This window comes from Pristiophorus japonicus, chromosome 14 (assembly GCF_044704955.1).
Source record: "Pristiophorus japonicus isolate sPriJap1 chromosome 14, sPriJap1.hap1, whole genome shotgun sequence".
Classification (NCBI taxonomy): Eukaryota; Metazoa; Chordata; class Chondrichthyes; family Pristiophoridae; genus Pristiophorus; species Pristiophorus japonicus.
The window spans coordinates 40,241,878-40,256,628 of record NC_091990.1 but is presented as its reverse complement, the minus strand read 5'-3'; the positions used below and the strand labels follow the sequence as shown (position 1 = coordinate 40,256,628).

Here is a 14,751-nt window from a genome sequence, read left to right as displayed (position 1 = left end):
TTTGGGCAAGATATTGCTAAGATTATAAGTATCGAGTTATACTCCTATAACACACAAATTAGTTTCAGCAAAATATCACTAAGAATTAGCAGTAAACAAAACTGATCCTGTAGCTCATCAATTCAGAACAGAGGTGCGGAACGTTTCATAGCTGGAATCTTGGCTTGAAGCTGGTTGTAGTTGGTTATGGTGGGAGATTATAACCTGCTTCCAGAGCTAAATTCCAGCATTATACATTCCACTCTGCTATATTCTAGAAGGCAAAACAGTCAGAGACAAGACAGAATATTCAGAAGCTTTATTTATTTTTGATTATATTTTTATTCCTTCATATGGAGAATTAAGAGGAAAGATGTGCATTGATTTTCAGGTGTCTTAAGGCACTTTCCTTTTTCAAATGAGTATAGCTGCAAGACCTCCAGCTAAGGCACCACCTCCAGTTCCCACTGCAGCAGTGGCAACGGTAGAGAGTCCAACCGCTCCTTTAAAGATAAGAAAATAATAAATTGAGATGTCCTGAATTTGTTCATAATCAACACTATTAGGCTGGATATTCATTGGGCTTCCATTTCTATTGACGTCCCGGAAGGGCAGTAATGGATATACAAATGATTTGCATCCAGACGGCCAGCTTCCAGGCCCGCCGGGAAATTCCAAAAAATAAAAAAAAACACAAAACATTCACAAGACCCTTTTCTAGCGAATCGCTGCAAAAGAATTACAATTAAAAACATTAACTTACCTTTTTTGCAGGTCTTCATTCCTATCCCTTTGTCCCAATGGCTGTAACGCAGGTTTATCCCAGGCTTTTTTTTTTTTAAATCTAACTAAGGGTCACCGCTGAGCCAAATAGTTTTTTTTTCACAACAGTAAATAATCCCCCCCCCCCCCTCACCACAGCACCCAGACCCAGTCCTGCAGCACCCGGACCCGCTGCTCCCCCCCTCTGCCGCCCTGGACCTTGGCCCAGGTATTTCCGGATTCGGGCGTTGGAAAGACATTCCGAAATCCGGAACGGCCTCGGTCCGAGCTGTTCATGCAACGGTGAGGGAAGGAATGACTACACAAGGTAAGTGTCAGTGTTTTTTTCTTTGTTTTATTTTGCGATTTATCTTTGTGGGGTGAGCAAGGTATTGGGAATGCTGTGTGTTTTTTTGGCAATTTCTTTCCAGGGAAGCCACTCAGGGTGTTCCAAGGCCGGCTCTTTTGCAACAGATTTTCAGTTGCTCAGCCGGCCTAGTTCCCTAAGAGAGGTGTGCAACGCCTCCCTTGGTGCTCTGCTCCACACTCAGGGCACAGCTGCTGAATTTTGTGGCTGCAGGTGCAAACCATTTCCCGGCGCCAATTTTATCGACCCACCGCCATTATCGCCTGAAAAAGCCTCCAACTGATAACCTAGCCCCTTATATTCCAGAGCTGAACAGTAAATTAGGGAAGGGTGGAATCCATATTATAATCCATTGGACATTTCTTTATTTGTATTGATAGCAAAGCCAACCCATATTTCATTAGCACTTTGTTGAGATTAAGACATAGCAGAATTCTAGATTATTGCATTTAGTTTGAATGAAGACTGTACTAAGAAAAGTTACCAAAACAAATGAGTATTTAATATCAAATGATATTCAGCATCTTCATAGATGCAGAGAAAGCCAGGCATCATCAGTGAGGCTTTAAAAGATTGACAAATATTCATGACTTATCACTGAGCCTTACCAACAGATTGAAGGATGGCCACCAGACTTCCAGCTGCTACAGCTCCTCCATTGGCGGCAGCAGCCGTAGACATCATACCTGCAGCGATAGAACCGGCTGCTATTCCCGCACTGGTAAATCCCACCAGAGCCAGAACCGCAGGAGCAGCAGCAACGGCACCAGCTGAAATAGGAGACATCCCCGTTTGAACATAGCACATATATACAGGAGCTTCGTACAAGCCAAGTGACACATAGGGATTCAAATAAGAGCCACACTCAGGCAATTTAACAATAGATCTAATGCCTGAAATGTACAATCGTACCATGTCAGAATTCGTCCTGTCTGCAGTGACGTTTTATTTTCTTCACAATATTTCCGTCCAGCATCTCGGAATATTAGTTATATTTGTAATAATAATCCAGATCCAAGACATTCTTCCAAATTTCTTGAAGGTGCCATGCCTGGCATTTCCACAGGGGTGCACCTGATTATCTGCCGTAACTTTGACCGAAACCCGGAGAAGCGATATAAATGGCCATTTAAGCTATTAGTCCAAGAGTTCTGCCGATATTCAAAAGTTATTGCAGATAATTGGGAGAAATTCTATCTCTCAACCTTTAACAGCACTGAAGCTTAATAAAGGTACCAGAATTAAACAGCAAGTTCAAGAATAACAGACACCAACCACTGTTACTCATGGTTCATGCTGCATTGCTATGCACTGAATTACAGGAAACATCAATTATATGTTATAAACATTAAGTGGTTGCAGCAATCTAATGGAATTCTGTCTGTAAGTATTGCGGTAGTCCCACGCTCCTGATCTTTGGGCACCCTGTGCGGAGGGGAGCGAGTAGGTCCGAGGGCCTCCTCGTAGGACTGCTCCTGGGCACGGCCAAGGGTGCCATCAGCCGGTCCAGGCAGCGGGCGGTCGAGGGGGTCATTCAGCCTGACTGCCTGCCTCTCTTCCGTGCCTACATCCGGGCCAGGGTGTCCCTAGAGATGGAGCACGCGGTGTCCACCGGTACGCTCGCGGCCTTCTGCGAGAGGTGGGCGCCGGAGGGACTGGAGTGCATCATCACCCCCGACAACCAAATTTTAATTTGATTTTATGTTTTAAAGTTTAATTTGTTTTAATTGCCGGTGTTTTTAGTGTCCCCCTCCCCTTTTATAGGGGGCACTTGGAGAAAAAAAACTATTATTTTATACCCAAAAAACCCCCCACAAAAATCACCAAAAAAAACAAAAAAAAAGGGCCGTGTGAAATGTTTGGAGTGTCCCCCAGATCGGGGGGCACTTGATCTAATGTTTCTTTTGTTTACTCAAAAAGAGTTGTATAGCTGTTGTTCAACAAAAGAGTTGTAAGTATTGCGGTAGTCCCACGCTCCTGATCTTTGGGCACCCTGTGCGGAGGGGAGCGGGTAGGTCCAAAGGCCTCCTCGTAGGACTGCTCCTGGGCACAGCCAAGGGTGCCATCAGCCGGTCCAGGCAGCGCCGGCCGAGGGGGTCGTTCAGCCCGACTGCCTGTCTCTCTTCCGCACGTACATCCGGGCCAGGGTGTCCCTAGAGATGGAGCACAGGGTGTCCACCGGTACGCTCGCGGCCTTCCCCCCTCACCCCCGGCAACCAAATTTTAATTTAATTTTAAATGTTTTAAAGTTTAATTTGTTTTATTGCTGGTTTTAGTGCCCCCCTCCCCTTTTATAGGGAGCACTTGCATAATTTGTGGCTTTAGTGCCCAAAAAACCCCACAAAACCCCCCAAAAAAGTGCACTTGTTTGAAAGTTTTGGATGTCCCCCCCTTTAATCAGGGGACATTTGATTTAATTGTCTATTTTTGTTCACAGCAAAAGAGCTGCAAGTATTGAGGTGAGCATCACATTGAACCCCTAGGACTGAACGAACATAACTGTGACAGTCCCAGTGTTAGCCATGACTTTCTGCTTTACTCTCAGTACCAGTTTCTTCCTTCTTTGGTTGATGAAGCTGCTGAATGAGTTGAAAATACTACACTGCCATAGTGCATCATTATTGAAACATCAGGGGTGATTTGAACCGGAAACCAGGTTGGTGGCAATTCCAATGTCCGGCTTACTGACCCAGCAGAAAGTCGTGATGAAGTAATACCCGTCCTGAAGTTTATCGTGCTCTACTGAGCAAGCGGCAAAGTAACCTGCCAAAGTCAGCGTGGTCCTACTTTACACATGCCCGTCAGACTGCAATGGTGTCATCAGGACCCGACTGCAATTTTAACTACTGGCCTGAGCAGCCAAGCTGTTGTAGGTTTGTAGCGAGGTGGAGACAGTGGGAAGAGGTGCTCTGGGCACAAGAGGCCCAAAGAAATGAGCGTTTTTATTTTCTTTGTGGGGCCTGGTGCTTCTCACCGCCTCTACCCGAAATGAAAGAAAAAGAAAGAAGGGAGCAAGAGAGAGAGAGAGAGAGAGAGAGAGAGAGAGAGAGAGAGAGAGAGAGAGAGAGAGAGAGGAAAAAAAGAACTTGTATTTATATAGCACCTATAAATGTAGTAAAATGTCCCAAGGTGCTTCACAGGAGTGTTATAAGACAAATATTTGACATTGAACCACACAGAAAGATTAGGGCAGGTGACCAAGTGTTAGGTTTTAAGGAGTGTTATATATATATATATATATTACATATACACATACACTTTACAACCAATTAAGTACTTGTTTGAAGTGCAGTCACTGTTGCAATGCAGGAAATGCAGCAGCCAATTTGTGCAAAGCAAGGATAGCAATGGGTTAATGATAGATAAGCTGTTTTAGTGATATTGATTGAGAGATAAATATTGGAGAACTCTCCTGTTCTTTTGAATAGTGCCATGGATCCGCCCAAGAAGGCAGAAGGGGCCTTGCTTTAACCTCCGATGGCACCTCCGATAGTGCAGTACTCCCTCAGTACTACACTGAAGTGTCAGCCTAGGTTATGTGCTCATCTTAAAATCTGATGTCACAATTTGTAAAAAAAACTACCAGTAAATCAAATTGAGTACTTTTGAGGAGAAAAAGAAATCCAGACATCTTCTGTTTATTTCAAACCTTCAGATAACAAGGAAGCAAGCAGCTGATAATCTAGAGAAACTTCCTCAGTAGCTATTTAGTCCACTTCTCCACTTCAGGAGATACCTGAATGGCTGACTTTAAAAGGTCAAGCCAAGTAAGCCAGTAAACATTACAACTATGCACCAAACAAACATTACTGTGACAGTCCCAGTGTTAGCCATAACTTCCTACTTTACTCTCAATACCAGTTTCTTTCTTCTTTAATTCATGAAGCTGAATGATTTGAAAATACTACACTGCCATAGTGCATCATTATCGCCTACTTTAGAAACATCAGGGATGATTTGAACTAGTCCGCCCATGGGAAACCAGGTTGGTGGCAATTTCAATTCCTAGAATTGTTTTACCTCATTTGGAAAAATCAATTTATCACATGGCAAAGTGGAGCGATGCTTACCTGCACCGGCAGTTGTAATAATTGCAGCTGTTAATAAGCCCATTGCTTTGTTTCTGTAAAAAGAAAAAATCTTTTGTTTAAAAAAAAAACTAGCATTGAGAAACCGTCTTTCACTGCTTCAGTATGTCCCAAAGCGCTTAAGCATGTCCCAAAGCGCTTAAGCCAATTAAATAATTTAAAGCCTATTCACTGTTATGATATAGGAAAAGCAGCAGACAGTTTGCACACAGCAATCTCCCACGAACAACAATGTGATTGTGCCAGATCATTTGTTTCAGTTATGTTGGTTAAGGGATAACTATTGTCCAGGACACCGAGAAGAACTCCCCTGCTCTGCTTTGATATAGTGCCAAGGGGTCTTTTACATCCACCCAAGAGGGCAGACAGGGCCTCGGTGGGGCATTGGAGTACCAGCCTAGATTTTGTACTTGTGTCGCTTGAGTGATACTTCAACACTACCACTGAGCCAGGGCTGACACCTTACAATCCTATAAACCTCATTGTAGGGGTAAACACTGTAGATATTTCACTCTCCTTGTCAGGCATGCGCATTTTTATTGTGATTGATTGTTCTTTCAATGTAACACATCAGGCCATCATCCCCAGCATCGAAGCATTGACCACACTCGATCAGCTTCGATAGGCAGACCACATTGTCTGCATGTCTGATACTAGACTCCCGAAACAAGCACTCTACTCTGAGCTATGTCAGGTATAATTACAATAAGGTGTATTGTAATAAAAGGCAAGGTGCTGAGTGAGTGAAAATAGAGGGGGAGCCAGTACTGATCAACTGGGACTGGTTATGAGAAGAACCTATCCAAGCTGGATCAGAAAGGTGGGACACTTTAAAACAAGCTGCTGGGAATAAAGTACTGTTGGTTGCATTTGATATCAGAGTCTATTGAAATAGCACCCCAATCCAACATGGTGCCAATCCCAAAATGCTTTACAGCCGATTAAATACTTTGAAATGTTGTAATTTTGGAAACACAGCAGCCAATGAGAGAAGCATCCAGTAATTGTCAGAAACAAAAATGGTTCTCTGCAGAACATACTGAAAAAACAAACCAGGGGAAAATCGATAACAGGAAGTATGCATTTTGAAAACACAGATTAATGGCTTCTTGTCACGCTCGTTCTCAAAATAAATCTGATTTTAGTGAAGCAGAGAAAATCTCAAGATGGATATAACAAGCTGAAAGATATGGCAAGGCTTTGGGTATACATCAGAAAGATGCACTAAATGAGATTAACACCTTGATATATTGGATGGGCAAGGAAATTGAGGTTATTTAGTGTTATTTTTAAATTGTCTCTGAACAAACGGGGCAATTAAAATAGTAGTGATTAAAGATTTTGTAGTCTACAGGAGCCAATTTTTGAAAGTGCAAAGTTTAAAGAAAGGCAATTTACACAATAATAATCAATCTTTCAAGAGCCAAAGGAATTCAGAAGTGGGATTAAATAATTTCAGACTCTTACTTTTTAAAATGTGATGAGGGTTTCTATCTCTACCAATGAGCTCTAGAACCCTACCACCCTCTGGTTACAAAAAGTTCTCTAACTCCCCTCTAATCCTTTTGCCAATTACTTTAAATCTATGTCCCGGTTATTGACCCCTCTGCTAAGGGAAATAAGGCACTTCTGATCCACTCTATTTCGGCCCCTCATAATTTTATATATCTCAATTACATCACCCCTCAGCCTCTGTTACAAAGAAAACAACCCCTGTCTATCCAATCTTTTTTCATAGCAACAATTCTCCAGTCCTGGCAATATTGTCATAAATTTCTTTTGTATCCTCTCTAATGAAATCACATCTTTCCTGTAATGTGGTGACCAGAACTGTATGCAGTTTTATACATTCTAGAATAACCTCTCTGCTCATCTAAGAAAGAAAAGTATCCCGTATGCCTTCTTAACCACCTTATCTACCTGTCCTGCTTCCTTCAAGGACATGTACTTCAAGGTCCCTTTATTCTCTTACATTTCTCAGTATCGATCAGGCAGGATTCCCAGTTCGGATCTCTAACCAGAGACGACTTCTGGAAGTGCACATGCCTCGATGTTGGGCTAATGGGGTGGGAGGGAGATCTCCCCTCCCTCCCCCCCCCCCCGGGCTATTTGCAGCAAAACCATGAACCTGCTGGTGAAGAACAAGTTTTATGCTTTTGTTACAAATAGCACAAAGTGAAAATCTTACCTTGAGATGAGGATATTATGCTGGATGTGCTCCCTGGTTGAATAGTCTGGTAACACTCACTATCTGAGTTAATGAATGAGGAATGCCCACTTTGGTGAGTTAGTGGAGCGCCTGTGGGATAATACTCCAGCAAAGGGTCAACGGCTTCAGGAGAGGAGAGGATAAGTGGAGAAAAAATGGCAGAGAAAAGGAGGAAACGTCGTGCCACAACATAAACGCCAGACAGCTCCACCTACACTGTGACTAAAGTGAGGAAGTTAAAAGTAAATTAAAACCGTTTGTGTGAGGCACTACGCACGACCAATTATACATAGATTATTGCAAACATTTCATCTAAAGTATTCGAATAATTTACCAAAGGTTGCAATGAAGAATCCAATGCGCCGTGAATGTCGAGCTAGCAGCACTGCGACCCTTTATACACAACAGTGCAAGCCTACATATACAGCACTCCTGGCCTCATTCCAAGAGAAACAAACCAGTTTCAATTCTAGTGAGACACGCCCTATTTGCCTGAATCAACAAATGCAAAACTGTAATGCTGGCTGCCTTCTGCCAGCAACTAAATTTTAATTTGTCATGTGTGTCAGTTTCAGTGCCCCCTCCCCCCTTTTAGCCAGGGGGCACTTGCATAATTTGTGTTTTTTTGGTGCCCTCAAAAATATAAATAAATAAAAAACAAGGTGACCCCCCCCCCCTTTAATCAGGTGGCACTTGTTTAATGTTCACAACTAAAATAGTTGTAATGCTGGCTCCCCAAAGGCTCAGCTGAGAAAGACAGGCTGTAATTGGGCCAATTGACACCAATTTACTTGGAGAATCAGCCAGGATTTCCCAGTCCTCATTGGGATCCAGTGGCAACTGTTGGAAAATACACGTGTAGATGTCAGGAGAGAACAGATTTTAGCTGATCTGCAATGCAGCCCACCTCTTCCCTCCACAACAGAATAGGTCGCCAGCTGCTGTCCGTGTTGAAGAAAGAAATAACATGCATTCTTTGGTGCCATTATCACATCGCTCAGGACTGCCCAAAACTCTTTACAAACAAAACTTTACTGTGACGTGCATTCACTCTTGTTATGAACCCCTGACATTCACGACTGGAATATCCCGTCCTTCATTGAAACATCTGCAAACTCATCCCTTTTGGTGTGGAAGCAAGTCACCCTCGTTCGAGGGACCGCCTATGATGATGATGGTGGTGAATAATCAGATTTCTGCAAAGTTAAGTAATTATCTGGAGAAGAATTTGATCAATGGGTTACGGGTTTTGTTGTCTGTATTAATCCTTAGATACTGGTATGGGCAACAATGGACCTTTCCAGTCCTGTACATTTCTTTGCTCCTACAATTGCATGAAAATACAATATGTTTTCTACTGAGCTGAAAAATTAAATGAAGGGATTTGCTACATATATATATTAAATTGTTTTCAGTCAGACAATTAATTGAACCTGACAGATTTTGGAAAGCATTGTGATACAATGAAATCCCCAGCTTGTTATCAACACCAACAACTTGTATTTACATAGTGCCTTTAACGTAGTAAAATGTCCCAAGGTGCGGTTATAACAGGTGTGTTATAAGTCAAAAAAATCAATTTGACATCGAGCCAGATAAGAAGAAATTAGGGCAGAAGAGGTACATTTTAACATCATAAAAACATAAGAAATACGAGCAGGAGTAGGCCATACTGTCCCTCGAGCCTGCTCCGCCATTTAATACAATCATGGCTGTTCCGATCATGGACTCAGCTCCACTTCCCTGCCCGCTTATTACATAACCCCTTATTTCCTTATAGTTTAAAAAACTGTCTATTTCTGTCTTAAATTTATTCAATGTCCCAGCTTCCACAGCTCCGAGGCAGTGAATTCCACAGATTTACAACCCTCTGAGAGAAGAAATTCCTTCTCATCTCAGTTTTAAATGGGCGGCCCCTTATTCTAAGATTGTGCCCTCTAGTTCTAGTCTCCCCTCTCAGTGGAAACATCCTCTCTGCATCCACCTTGTCAAGCCCCCTCATAATCTTACACATTTCAATAAGATCACCTCTCATTCTTCTGAATTCCAATGAGTGGAGGCCCAACCTACTCAACCTTTCCTCATATGTCAACCACTCATCTCTGGAATCAACCTAGTGAACCTTCTCTGAACTGCCTCCAAAGCAAGGATATCCTTTCGTAAATATGGAAACCAAAACTGTATGCAGAATTCCAGGTGTGGCCTCACCAATACTCTGTATAGCTGTAGCAAGACTTCCCTGCTTTTATACTCCATCCCCTTTGCAATAAAGGCCAAGATTCTATTGGCCTTCCTGATCACTTGCTGTACCTGCATACTATCCTTTTGTGTTTTATGCACAAGTATCCCCAGGTCCTGCTGTAATGCAGCACTTTGCAATATTTCTCCATTTAAATAATAACTTGGTGTTTGATTTTTTTTCTGCCAAAGTGCATGACTTCACACTTTCCAACATTATACTCCATCTGCCAAATTTTTGCCCACTCACTGAGTCTGTCTAAGTCCTTTTACAGTTTTTTTGTGTCCTCCTCATGCATTGCTTTTCCTCCCATCTTTGTATCATCAGCAAACTTGACTACGTTACACTCGGTCCTTTCTTTCAAGTCGTTAATATAGATTGTAAATAGCTAAGGAGCATCTTGAAGGAGGAAAGAGAGGTAGAGAGGCGGAGAGGTTTAAGGAGGGAGTTCCAGAGCTTGGGGCCTAGGTAGCTGAAGGCAGTTGTTATCCACATCAATTCCCTTTTATTGTTTCAGAGGCTACTGCTCAATTCCATTGCCCTGCCACCTTCAAATGCATCTCTGCTTCATTAACTTTTTCATTCTTTTCTTGTTTGCATATTTGTACTATTGTTTCTCGTTTTTGGGGAAAAAAATGGTAAATATTTGTGCTTAACAATGTGAGAGATGTTGATGCTAGGAAATAGGACATGTTTCATTTACTATCAGGTCAATTACAACGGCCAAATGCATAGTAAAACCTCTGCTCTATCAACAATATGCATAGTCCCATCCTCAAAAGAGTATCTATCCATGTGACATTTGTCTGAGTGAGAAATGATGGGCAGTTTATGCTAAGATTCAGGCCCACTAGGATCTCGGTTGAGAGCATCTAAATTTAATTCATGTTAGCCTCTGGCAGCCACAATAGGAATGAGGTTTCCTTCCCATCGGTCTGGACTGGATTCAAATCCAGGTCAAGGGGTGAGAGGACAAGGTGTTAACTCACTTTGGCCCGTTGACCTTAATGAATGCTCATTAATTTGTGCTATTCAAGTTGATTAATTGCAGGCTGGAATGAGTCCAAGGCATGAAAGTTCAGAGTGGGGTGTCCACCGGTACGCTCGCGGCCTTCCGCGAGAGGTGGGCGCCGGAGGGACTGGAGTGCATCATTACCCCCGGCAATCAAATTTTAATTTGATTTTACATGTTTTAAAGTCTAATTTATTTTAAATGCCGGTTTTAGTGCCCCCCTCCCCTTTTATAGGGGGCACTTGAAAAAAATGATTTAATGCCCAAAAAAAACACAAAAAAAATACACAAAAATAAACAAAAAACAAAAAAAAAACACACAAAAAAGGGCCTCAAAAAATGTTCGAGTGTCCCCCAGATCGGGGGGCACTTGATTTAATGTTTATTTTGTCTCCCTCAAAAAGAGTTGAAAGTTCAGAGTGGGGTGTCCACCAGTACGCTCGCGGCCTTCCGCGAGAGGTGGGCACCGGAGAGACTGGAGTGCATTATTACCCCCGGCAACCACATTTTAATTTGATTTTATGTTTTAAAGTTTAATTTGTTTTAATTGCCCATGTTTTTAGTCTCCCCCTCCCCTTTTATAGGGGCCACTTGTAAAATATGGAATTTTAATGCCCTAAAAAAAACACAAAAAAAACCCTACAAAAAATACAAAAAAAACCAACAAAAAAACAAAAAAAAGGGCCTTGGGAAATGTTTGGAGTGTCCCCCAGATCGGGGGGCACGTGAATTAATGTTTATGTTTGCCCTAAAAGAGTTGAAAGTTCAGAGTTGCAGTGACTCTAAAAGCCTTTCAGAGTTGTGTGCCTGCCCTGGAGATTGATTGGAACTCAGCTAGCAGCAGGTGGCACAACACCATTCACAGCCACCATGGCGAATCTCAGCCCACACGTGTGCTGTTTCTCAGCCCCATCCCGGGAAGTTCACCTTGGCTTAAACATGAAGGTTGGGAAGGTAACCGGTTGCAGCTCTCCTCTCGTGTAGCCTGACATGTCTCACATCCTTCTCTTATTCATTATCTTCCTCCAAATAGTATAACTGAAGATGGATAGAAATAGGAATACCCATTATCCGAATTAGTAAGTTGGTAGCATAATCGTCATCATCATCAGTTATTGTTTGGAAAAAATCCTCAGTGCAATTGATTCTCAATTGATCCACCTCTCTTCCTTCAAAAACATGAAGATGGAATGATTCCAAAGGGGGAACCCATTGCCCAATTTTAGGAGCAAAACAATATTATCGGCACCAAATTTTATCAACAATTGAGTCAACAAGAAAAATATTGTAAAAAAAAACCACATCAAATAAAGCCTACAACATCATTGTTTACTTCCTATCTGCTCCTTTAAACGACAAAGCTCAGCATGACCAGAGGAAATAACGCCAGCATTGATGACTGTTTACTGTTGCTACTAACAGCATTGCTACTACCAATGCAGACTGAGAAAACCTCCTCCATGGCAATGTTTCGCCCCTCTGGTGGCAGTAGCGCCACCCCAATCCCCCATCAAATTACACTGCTGATGATGAAGTTGGGGCTGCAGTAATTGGTTGTGCTGTTTCATAAAGGAGACCCGTTCGTCTATGAGGAGGTTCCACCCGAGTTTCTTACTGGAGGCAGAAGTGGTGTGAGACATTGAAGGCAATACCATCACTCCCATTATTTTGTCTTTACTTATCTGTTTGGGGGGAAAATGTTAGGGAGCTAGGAGCTAAATTAAAAGTAGGACCTCAAAAGTAGTAATCTCAGGATTGCTACCAGTGCCATGTGCTAGTCAGAGTAGGAATCGCAGGATAGCTCAGATGAATACGTGGCTTGAGGAGTGGTGCATAAGGGAGGGATTCAAATTCCTGGGACATTGGAACCAGTTCTGGGAGAGGTGGGACCAGCACAAACCGGACGGTCTGTACCTGGGCAGGACCGGAACCAATGTCCTAGGGGGAGTGTTTGCTAGTGCTGTTGGGGAGGAGTTAAACTAACATGGCAGGGGGATGGGAACCTATGCAGGGAGACAGAGGGAAGTAGAATGGAGGCAGAAGCAAAAGATAGAAAGGAGAATAGTAAAAGTGGAGGGCAGAGAAACCCAAGGCAAAAAACAAAAAGGGCTTCACAGCAAGTAGGCAAACAAAAAGTAGCAGTTACCAGCCACATATTTGACCAAATTTGCCCTATAATAGAGGGAGAGGAGGAGGTATCACAGCACGCTGTGGAGACTAACGCTGGAGAGAGCAGTGAGGTGGGTGAGGAGCACATTGGAGGCCGCAAAAGAGCCAGGGGGTTCTCGGAACGAGGCAAATGCCTCTCTCCTGCAGGAGGTCGAGTCACGCTGGGGTGATTTGACACAGGGAGGGCGTGGGATGCCCAGCCCAAAGGCCTACCAGAGGATATGGACCGAGATAGCAGAGGTGGTCTCGTCGGTGACCAATGAGGTGGGTGAGGGCAACCAATGCTGCAAACGATGGAACGACCTTGTGGGATCCGCAAGAGTAAGTATTACATTTATTTGCATGTAATTATGTGTTTATATAATTTGATTTGTAACAGTTATGAGTGACTATCAGCAGATGTGAGGTCTTGCACTTTTACCGGGAATGTTTTACTCAAAGCCTGCGGTCACGGTGTATGGCTTTAGGTAAAGAATGATAATAATCATAATAATCATGATTACATCTGCCAGTATGTGTTGTATCAGTCTCTGTGACAATACCTAGCAATGATATCATGCCATGTCGTCCTGTCACCTTTTACAGAAGATGCTATTGACAATGAGGCCTATGCTGAGGCGAACAGATGGGGGGGACACCAGTCTCTTGCAACATCACTGAGATGGAGGAGCGGGTGTTCGCACTCATGGGGAAGCACCCCCGGACAGCCACAGACACATCTGCAGACCCTGAAATGATGCCACGTGAGTAAAGCTTACACCATTGCGTGATGTAAAGTCAATAGATGCCACACCACTCATAGCCGAACAATCGGATATGATAGATGATTTCTAAAAGTGGCATAGAAATAATGCCGGCCTAATGAAAATCATTGCAATACACAATGTGTTGATGGTCATGAAATGTGATGTCTGTGATGATTTTGAGAGTGATGGTGCTTTTGTCGTGCATATGATGTGTGTAGAGCTGGACTCACCTTGTCACCCTAGCACCCCCTTCTCCTCTAATAACCTCATTTGTGTCTTACAGCTCAGCCAGCAGGGCAGCCCCAGCCAAGGCCACAGAGGCCAGAAGATGGGGTGCGGGGCAGGAGTTGGCAGACGATCCTACTACATCTGGTGCTGAGGAGCTCTGATTGTCGCTCATCAATCCATTGGGTCTGTTCTTGACGGATGAGAGCGTGGATTTCGAAGAACCTGCATCGCCACGCTCCAGAACCCATTCCATCCCAAGGCCATCTAGTGGTCCTCCGGTCATTCTCGTCTCCACTCTGGAGGTGCCAGCCCCAAGCATCTCTCTACAGGGACCCCATTTGTCCCCAGGATGGCACCGACCCCACGGAGGGCTCGTGGATACGGCAGGTCTGTTCCACGAGCGCGACATAACAGCGGAGAGATGGTACAGTTGTCTAGGAGGACTGTAGATATTGGTGACCAGCTCATTGAAGCTTTGGGGGACATATCCCGACATCTGGCCACCATGACTGAGTACATTCCGCACATGGCAGAGTCCCTGGATGCAATAGCCAGGAACACTGCTGCCACAGGCCTCCCAGTGGTCCCTGTCATGTATGTACATTCTGTTTGTAGCCACCAGATGGCGTCATTGTTGGGGGCAACTGAGCAGCACGCACATGGTTAAAACACCTAGTTTCCATTTTTGAAAATGGGCATTTCCGTGAGTGATATCAAATGGGTGGTAGTGTCAAATTTTTTTGACCGTCTGCTGTAAAGTGTGAATGTCCTTAGCAATGGCATGGCAACGCTCGATTCCCGCGATTCTGGCTTAGTTAAACAGTACTCACTTTGAACCTTTATTGCAGACATAACATTTGGTGACGAGAATATAAGAATCTTTGTTTGCAAAATGAGCATGATTGGATTTTTAGAGCGCTTCGTGGAGAGGGAAGATTGGGCAGACTTTGTG

At 43.4% G+C, this 14,751-nt stretch overlaps 1 protein-coding gene across 2 annotated transcripts; it reads right to left on the bottom strand.

Moving 5' to 3' along the window:
* Window positions 1-275: 275 nt before the first annotated feature.
* LOC139279375 (interferon alpha-inducible protein 27-like protein 2) lies at window positions 276-7,828 on the bottom strand. Of its 2 annotated transcripts, none has more exons than XM_070898493.1 (4): window positions 7,740-7,828; window positions 5,179-5,231; window positions 1,717-1,878; window positions 276-482 (listed from the first exon to the last, which is right to left on the bottom strand). In XM_070898493.1, exons 2-4 carry the CDS (start codon window positions 5,219-5,221, stop codon window positions 394-396), a joined length of 294 nt encoding a protein of 97 aa, XP_070754594.1. In that variant the 5' UTR covers window positions 5,222-5,231; window positions 7,740-7,828; the 3' UTR covers window positions 276-393. The 2 variants fall into 2 exon arrangements, with proteins under 2 accessions (XP_070754594.1, XP_070754595.1); XM_070898494.1 differs by lacking the exon at window positions 7,740-7,828 and adding an exon at window positions 7,385-7,540.
* Between the last annotated feature and the right edge of the window lie 6,923 nt (window positions 7,829-14,751).

Bases quoted from the DNA above. Each gene is read 5' to 3' on its own strand.
- LOC139279375 (XM_070898493.1), bottom strand. From the start codon at position 5,221: ATGGGCTTATTAACAGCTGCAATTATTACAACTGCCGGTGCAG. The intron at 1,879-5,178 runs GTAAGCATCGCT...CTCCTATTTCAG, and splicing joins TATTACAACTGCCGGTGCAG to CTGGTGCCGTTGCTGCTGCT. The intron at 483-1,716 runs GTAAGGCTCAGT...TTATCTTTAAAG, and splicing joins GGCCATCCTTCAATCTGTTG to GAGCGGTTGGACTCTCTACC.